This window comes from Bipolaris victoriae (assembly GCF_000527765.1).
Source record: "Bipolaris victoriae FI3 unplaced genomic scaffold scaffold_185, whole genome shotgun sequence".
Lineage (NCBI taxonomy): Eukaryota > Fungi > Ascomycota > Dothideomycetes > Pleosporales > Pleosporaceae > Bipolaris > Bipolaris victoriae.
Window position 1 is genome coordinate 23,601 of NW_014575207.1, and position 8,659 is coordinate 32,259.

At 52.6% G+C, this 8,659-nt stretch overlaps 2 protein-coding genes across 2 annotated transcripts; both read right to left on the reverse strand.

Moving 5' to 3' along the window:
* Positions 1 to 277: 277 nt before the first annotated feature.
* On the reverse strand, positions 278 to 2,300 carry COCVIDRAFT_115295 (hypothetical protein; the record flags this gene model as incomplete). The annotated part of the gene is made up of 9 exons (XM_014695014.1): positions 278 to 362; positions 418 to 563; positions 613 to 761; positions 810 to 1,181; positions 1,234 to 1,627; positions 1,810 to 1,854; positions 1,908 to 2,014; positions 2,075 to 2,120; positions 2,187 to 2,300. 9 exons carry the CDS (start codon positions 2,298 to 2,300, stop codon positions 278 to 280), a joined length of 1,458 nt encoding a protein of 485 aa, XP_014550500.1.
* A 3,892-nt stretch (positions 2,301 to 6,192) lies between these two features.
* COCVIDRAFT_21076 (hypothetical protein) lies at positions 6,193 to 8,044 on the reverse strand (the record flags this gene model as incomplete). Its single annotated transcript, XM_014695015.1, has 5 exons — positions 6,193 to 6,345; positions 6,501 to 6,586; positions 6,708 to 6,772; positions 7,194 to 7,320; positions 7,822 to 8,044. The coding sequence occupies 5 exons, from the start codon at positions 8,042 to 8,044 to the stop codon at positions 6,193 to 6,195; spliced, it is 654 nt and encodes a 217-aa protein (XP_014550501.1).
* Positions 8,045 to 8,659: the final 615 nt, after the last annotated feature.

Below are 8,659 nucleotides of genomic sequence, written 5' to 3' on the forward strand. Positions count from 1 at the left end.
CAAAGCTCAGCCCTTGCTAGCGAATACGGCAGAGGGCGCAAGTTGCAGTTGTTTTGAGGTCAGTGTGTAGTAATTGCTTCAGCTGGTCGCGATGAGATCACAGCCTTGGTGCCTGACTCCCGCGGGTGGGGTACACACTAGCCTTTTTGGTCAGAGTCATAGTTGACTTGTGATGAACAAGCCTTTATCATTTTCATATCATTTTCAAGTCAATGTGGGAATCATGTAGAGAAAACTTCTTTGCTTGTTTTCTACGGGACTTCGCTATCTAAATACACTACAATGAAAGTTTCTTGACGCCTTCAGCCAGTATTTTCTCAACCTCATCCTCGTGTGTCGAAAAATTGTCGACGAGATTGTCCCTAGGTATACGTCAGTAAGGCGCTCGTATATATCATGGCTCCGTTCACTACTCACCACATCCTGGGGTTGTGCTCGTGCTTCTTGTTGCTGTTCCATGCCCAATCGGTAATGGTAAACATCCTCGAGCTCTCCATCATAAAGGCGATTGCGCCCTTTGAGATTTGCATCTCAGGCGGTGGTTGCGCGCTCGCAGCTTTGAACTTGGGAGCTGTTAGCATTGCTCATCAAATTTCACTGATGTTGACTTACCTCCTCGTATGCGACACCATGAGGCACAAAGCCACACTCAAAACTGACACCTCCGGGCTGAAACTCGTCGGAACGACCTGCGTATTCTCCATAGATCAAGCCCATGAGCTCAGAGGCGCCGTTGCGGTGGTAGTATGGTGGGCGGTATGCTAGGCAATAGTCAGTCTTGTCCTTTCTCACAGATGCTCATAACGTACTGTGTGAAGCCACATCCCATCGTGGACTGAAGATCAAAAAGTCGGCGAGCGGCGCAGCTGGATCGCGAGAGGGAGCCGTAATGACGCAGAAGATGGAAGGATCAATGTGATCAACCGAGATTGAGCCAACATTGACAAACTTTGTCAAATCGTACTTGAACGGAACATAGTTGCCATGCCACGCGACAACATCAAACGGCGAGTGTTCCTGCTTGCTAACGAAGAACTTTCCAGCAAGTTTGTAGACAATCTCCCATGACGCCTTCTCAATCTCGTATCTTGCCTTGGGGTGCAAAAAGTCTCGAGCATTGGCAAGGCCGTTGGCTCCTAGTGGGCCGAGCTCTGGAAGTTGGAATTGCGATCCCCAGATTTCTGCATCACATCAGTTTGCGTCAAGTAAATTCCGAGACTCGAGTCGACCTACCCAAGATGTAGCCTCGGGTTGGTCCTTCGACCTTGACCTTGAATCGCTGTCCCCGTTGGATCACGCAAATTTCACCTGGTTGCACATACATGGGCCCAAATTCAGTCAGGATGTCTAATGCTCCCTGCTGAGGCACGATCAGAAAGTCTCCATCCGAGTTCACTGCGGCCCTCCTGTTCATGCTCGCATTGCAAAGATACGTATGCACTGCTAGACCCTCACGTAGTGTTGGCTCACCCGAGCCAGCAATAGTCTTGAGGCCAGAAATAAAATCAATATCTCCATCCTTAGGGATGTCAAACGGAAGCCAAGCTAGCTGCGTAGGCGAAACATGGACTCGCTTGTTGGAGGGGAGGAAGTTGGACTCCGTATCCTCATTGTCTGGCAAATCGGTCTGTGAGCATGTGTCAGCGCATGTAAAAATGTCACCGCCACTTGATGCTACTGCGCCATCCACATCCTCCGACACTTTGAGGTCATGTTTGTTCTGAGAGGACCAGAAACGGGCCGAATATGACGTGAGGCGTAATTCCGTGTCCGACCTCACCGATCGGTCAAAGAAAAGAGAGCTCTTACAAATCCTTGATGAGCGACAGCAGGTCGCGCCCGGTAGAGGTAAGCCTGAAAATGACGCGTCAGCACGTATATTGGCTACCTTGGTTTACTGGTATAACCTTTTTATTCAGATGCCTGGGAGCCACAAAGGCCGTTCCGGTCATTTGCTCCGCATAGAGTCCAAATCTGACACATCGTGGGTTATTCTGACCCTTGGGAATAGTGCCTGTATGGGCCCCACCGATTAGCCGGCTGCACAGTTTATCAGATTTGGGCTCCTGCTCACCTGGGACTGCCTCGGACTCGAAGCTGTTTCCGAAGCCGGATTGATACTGCGAATAGGCCAGCCGTCAGCGGGCAAGCTCCGACATGACCACTTGTTCGCCTAGTCAGCTCACCTCATAAGGGTCGTTCTTCCTAGTTCCGAACGAGGGTATAGCGCCGTCCTTCTGCGTCTCTGCCCAGTGGAAGATATTCTGGTACTCCTTCGGGTCTTGAAGCTGTTCGGGCATGGTGGCTACGTCTTGGTGGCGATAGTCGTTCCGGTGCAATTTGTCGAGACCAATGAAAGCGAAAAGATGGGGTTGCGCGCTTCACCGCTATTTCTCACGATGGTGCAGATGGAGTCGGAGGAGAAGTATGGGAGCGCCTGGCGTACAAGTAGTGTACCAGTTCTCATTTACCCCAATTGCTACCCCACCATCTGCCGACCCCACAAGCTTCATGCAAGAGCTTGTGTCGCACTCATCACGCCGGTGACCCCACCCCTCTTTGGATCTTGTCATACATTGCCCAATCATTGGGAGAGTTGTTCCGTGTTCCGGAATCTGCGGGTAATGGTCGAATGGAATTGTACACGGTTGGTGTCTGGAGGTATACTGCCGACGTGAGTCGGAGTGGGGTAGCTCTACTACGTGTGCGTGGTGCTTAGTACTCTCCGATGCAACGACAACGGATAAACAGCAGATTCTGGTTGACACTTATTGGCTACCGGAGGCTGCAGTGGGGAAAATTCTGTGCATACATACTACGGTAGTAGTTCAACGGCTAGCAGACAGACGTTTGTGATGCCTTACGAATGAGGGGAGAGTCCGATCGGAGGCGGACATGTCACCTTTAGTAAGGAATTACGTAGCAGTGGTAGAAGAGAGCTGTTATACCCGTCACAAGTCAGCCAGTCAGCCGCACCCGGTTGTTTCCGGTCTTCTCACGCCTTCACTTCCAAGTCTTTCCGTATGTTTACCGCATTACCTAGATGTGTAATTCTGGAAGGCGTTCGCAATGGCGCTTACAACACCAAAGGGCATCCATCTAGCCATCACGCCTCATGCAGCTAAACCCAAGTACTCACGTCTAGTTCTCTCCGCACATTTACATCACGACGCACACGTGTGATTCTAGAAGGGTGGTCGGTCGGGCGGTCGCGACGGCGTCCACAACACCAAACGGCACCCAGTCAATACGCCTCACATGCAGCTAAAATCCAAGTCTCTTTTGATCCAGCCAGACTGTGGTCACACCGTTCAAGCACGTACGGCGCCCATTCCAAACCCCCATCACCTTTCTCTCTTCACAGTCCTGCGCAAGAGAACGTTTCTAGCGGCCACAATAAGACGCCACAATTAACCTTCTTTCAGCCCTATATGCAACTTTGTGGCAGCACCACAGCCTGGACGCACACGTGTGACGGATCTCGCCTATGTGATACGGACGTGGAAGCGTAGGTCAGCGCCTCCGCTCGTAACACACATCTCACTCGCGTATCGCGGAGAAGCCCAGTCTGCGTGGTTGCTCCACGGATATTGCGGAAACGAAGGGATGTGTGTGTGTGTGTGTGTGTGTGTGGATGGGAAGGGTGAGGAAGGGAGGGAGGGGTTATTGCCCAACCCAACACAAGATCGCGTAACACAAAGACAGCTCACGTGGCTTGAATTTCCATAAATTGAAAGCAAACCAAAGAGCTGAACATTTCGTAAACGAGAGAGAGCCAAGGCTCGGTGAATATTGCCTGCCAGACAAGCCCAGTCTGGATTCTTGCCTCCCCTCTCCGAACCCGAAAATAGACGACAAAGAACTTATTGAAAGCTGACATTAACCTTCTGACTACAACCAAAAAAAAACACGTGGAATTCCAATATATAGCCAAAAAAAATCGGTAAAAATCAAGAAAAAGACAAAATATTCCGGGAATTCTGGACAACCTGCTCAAGCTAGCAACCGGGCAAAAAGAAAAAGTCATCTTGCCACCAAAACTTGCAACCTAAAGCAACCGCGCACGCGGGGGCAAAAAAAAAACTACTAAAAAAACACCCCGTCGTGCTGTCAGATTGCAAAAAAGCAAAGAAAATTGTCTAAGAACCGAAAAAATGGATCAAACTAGTAGTTATCTTGGGCTCTCACACCGCTAAATTCCCCGCTCCCATACCTTGCTTTCCCTTCTATGCTTAAGTGTAAAAAAAAAACTGGTATGTAACTAGAATTTTATTTCTCTCTTGTGTTAACAACAGGGGGAGGTGTTATGTGTGTAATTTTCTAATAAGTGAAAGTGATTTCGGTCCTTTTTTTCCCTTAAACCGTTGGATATTACCATATTGTCATCTTTTGTTTACTATTCTTTTTTTTTGCTTGGACTGGCCTACTTCGTATGTACGATAACATCGGGCAGGCGCCCCGTCAGAGCACGGTCGCGTCTTCTCACCACCCCACTCCGCTCGCTCACTTACTCGTGATGGGGGACTATTAAAATCTAAAAAAGGTGGTGAACTGACAGTTTAATAATAAAACCATTTTTCATGTCGTCATCTCATCCACACCCGTCGGGCCATGTCGGGCCACCTTGGGCCCCATGCACAGGTATACCATGCCGACTAGAGAAGAAGGACGACTTTTGAATGCAAAACGAATATTCTCCAGGGCCCGCGTTTCGCGCCGATTAAATAAGGGGAGGGGTTTTTTTTTTGCCGACAGCGGCATACCCGCCTTGCTGGATAAGACTGTGTGTGCCCTCCTTCTGCACCAAGGCCGAGACAGGTTTAGCAGGGGCAGTTTGGAACCAAGAATGCCTGCCACACCTTTCTCGCTCTCCCTCTTGTTCTCTCTTGTTCTCTCTAGGATTGCGCATTGCGCCGTGGGTTGGCGCGTAAGCGCTCAAATGGACTAAATGGTGCGGGGAAATCCTCATTCGCTACTACTGTGGCCCCCCCCCCCTGCAACTTGGGCTGGGCTGCTGCGACACCACCACCACACCTTCATCGCTTCATGATAACATGGCCCACCCTAACTCGGGTCGACTATGTAGATCACGAGGCCCCCTCGCGCTCCCGCCATCTCTCACTAGCTTGAGACGATCAAACGTTTTAGTACATGATCGTTTCCTGTCCATGGCTGCGTGGGAGGAGTTCACCGAGGAAACGGACAGAGAGGGGTGGAGGGGAATAGAGGGGGGAGGGGGAGGGGCAAGGACGGAGGAGGCGTGTGCGCTCGCCTTTTTCCGTCTTGCGCGATTTGCGATAACACTGACGAGCCGTTCGCATACAAACTATATGCATCCACCCGCCGAACGCATGCGAACAAGCGCACATTGCAAGATCAGCGCAGATGTTGCCATATGGCGCCGAAAGCCGTTCACAGCCCATTTGGCCTTTGGACGACGCCTTCGGGACCCTGCCTTGATCGGCCATCACCCTGCCTTAGACGGCGCTGACCCTGCGCTGATCGGTCGCAACCTCTCACCCGTCGTGCATGCCACAGATGTCGTGAGTCGGGTATTCCGTGAGACTCTCCAACTCAAAAGGAGAAAAAACAAACCTTTGCGTAAGCAAAGGTAATCTACAGATCGGCACGGCCAAGAACAAGTCCGAACAGCCACGAGGGGGGAACATTTGGGCAAGTGATCAACCAGATAGGTTAATTTAGAAAGGCTTGGTCGGGCGTGGATGAGACAAGCTCACTCATGCTTCGGAGAAATGTATCAGATATGTTGGTTTCGTGGAACAACCTGTATTCGACCCTCTGCTTCTCAGCTTGATTCAGAATGGCCGTAGGCGATAGCACTTGAAGCTTCTAAATACACCAGTGCAATGCAGACACGGCGCGCTAGGTGCTAGTCTGATTGCCGCCTCGTTCAGTGTGCCGCTAGCACCACGCCAGCCGATCAATCAGGATGCAGCAATAAGAGGCGTGGAGAGAGGCGTATATGTGACTATGTAGCGTGATGGGATTGGAACATGACATTGAGAGATCCTGGCAAGTCGACTCTTTCGCGTACAAGGGCAATATACAGCCCTGCCAGACGTCCTCATGTATTGTCCGACACGCGTCGCATTGCGACGACACGCCCGTATTCGCACGAGGGGCATAGCCACAATATCGAGCGTGGCGCCGGCAAGGTTTCAAGAGCAGAGCCTAGTCACTCATCCAGGCGGCGACGCGGTTTCCTCCAAAGCGCGCAGCAAAACGTAGACCCGAGGAGCCCATGGGGAAGTAGGAGACGATGTACCAAACAAGCGAAACTAGCTGAGCGGCAGCCGCAATGAAGGTGAGAAGGGTGCTATGCAGCTAGTCACGCGAACATTGTCAGCGAGGGCGAGCTAGGTGGAGTGTAATCGATAAGGACTGGCGTGGAATAGGAGGGGCACGCGGACAGGGATTCGGGGCAGAAAGCACCAGGGTTGACATGTTGCAGGGATTAATACACTAGGAAATGGACTTACACCTAGGGAGAAATACAGCGTGAGGACGATGCTGCCAAAATACGCGGCGGTGAACGGAAGTCTGGGGCCGGAGATAAGGTGGTGAACTAGAGGTGGGATTAGTAAAGGGCAAATGCAGTCACTCTGTGAGTGGGTGTGTGGAAGGGTAACGATGAGATGGAAGGGTGTGGATTTGAGGTGATGTTGGTGCAAATAAGGCTTACTTACCATATTGTATCGGACCCATCAGGACACCCCATGCAGCTAGAAAGAGAAGGCTGCCCATAGACCATCTAGAATGAGACCATGGTGGTTAGCACTAGCGTTCTTCAGGTGACGTGCATGAGGCTTGGCATATAGTCTTGACTCGATGAAGGCTGTCTGTACCCTGCAGCGCGCCGAACCTTGGACCCGCATGATCGCTGCAGAGGGGTCCAGTGCCGATGTTACAGTGGCTAGAGAGGTCAAGTGGCACATGGATTCGATTCGTCAAAGCTGCCGTGCGCAGGACATGAGCGGGGACGTGTAGCAGTTGAACGAGTTGCATGAGTTCGCATAGCCGTGCCGACGAACAGATAGACCATGTGCCACTGCCTATCTCTCGGTCTGGGATCACCTTTTACCAGGGCAAAGGAAGGTAGCGCGGAAGACATGGAGTTGGGCGGCTACGAGGGGGAGGGGGGGAGGGGCTGTGAGGGGAGGCAGATAACTCACAAGATGGCAAACTTGCGTGGCCTAACCAAAAAGACAGGCGTAAACATGAGGCCAATGCATGTAGCAAACATGGCCAAGGCAGCAAGGAGCAGGCCGCCAAAAACGAGCAATCGGTCCCACCGACTTACTGCGGGTATTGGTCAGCACTGAGGGACGTTGTTCAAAGACAGAGGAAAGAGTGCAAGCGTCGTGCATGCGAGATGGGTGACGCAGGAACTCCCTTCTGTCACATTGACGGTTGGCTGCGCGGCGACTTTGCCGGGTGCAGGAAGCAGGAGCAGATGACAGGTCGACAGAGGGAAAAACTGGGAATCCCACTACTGGGCGGATGCTCATTTCAACATTGCCATGTGCCGGGAAAAAATGTGGATGCGGAGACAAAGAAGCAAGGCTGTGCATGTGAAACTAGCCCGGAAGCATCGTCGGCTGATGACACCACGAGCCATGGACCAGTTGGTGGTATCGGTGCTTGCAAGGGAAATATATAAGATCGAAGGACATTGCGCAATCGAAGTAGAGCAGGGGGATTACGAGGCGCGAAACGACGCGTAAGGAAGGTGGACGTGCTTTGCCACTGGCAGAGCAGAAGGGGGAAAGGAAGGGAGGAAGGAAGGAAGGAGCAACTTACGCGCAAACCAGCCCTCTTCTTCCTCTCTTCTCGTCGGGGCAGGCAGAGGGGCGCCGGGGTTTGTTTCGGTGGTAGGCAGTCGCACATAGCCTCCCTCGCCAAAGGGATTCAGGTTCTGTATTCTGTCGAGCAGCGAGGGCGGCGCGGTGCTCACGGGGGCCTGCGACTCACGCCTGGACCAGCCAAGCGAGTTCATGGATTCTCGGAAGGAAGCGGATGCCATTGTGGGAGAGGGTTGTAGCGGTGGAGGGCGGAGGAGCACGAGATGCTAGCGCCGTGTGGTTGAGCAGAAGAAACCTGCTGCTGGGGCGCGGCGGTCGCGAGCGTATATGGAGACTAGCAGAAATAGGCGTGGACGCGGGGGACGCGACTTTGGATCTTGGGTACCAGCGAAGCTTTGGGAGAAGCCGCAACAGGCGACACCTAGAGAGGATCGGGCCTTGGGTAGGAAGATAGTAGGGATGCTAGGCAAGTGCCGTAGCCGTAGAGGGCGGGACTTTTGGCAGAGGTGGGTAGGAGGTGCTTGGCGCGGCGGGCGATGGGAGTCGGGGTTGCAAGTATGCGTGCAGTCGTGGGATGCTCGAGTAGGAACAACTGCCCACGGACCGGAGGATTTCGTGCAGATGATGTCCGTGCGGTGTAGAGTAGAGTACAGTACAGTAGGAGTCGACCTGGGAGTAGGCGACGGAGACCCAATGGCAGGAGTCAGACAGGCGTCTCAGACACGGTGAAGGGTGGACGAGGCTTGTGACGAGGCGGCGAGGGCGAGGACGAGGGCGAGGGTGAGGGCGTCGAGTGTGGCCGGGAAAGGGCAGGCGGTGGTTACAGCTAGTAGAGC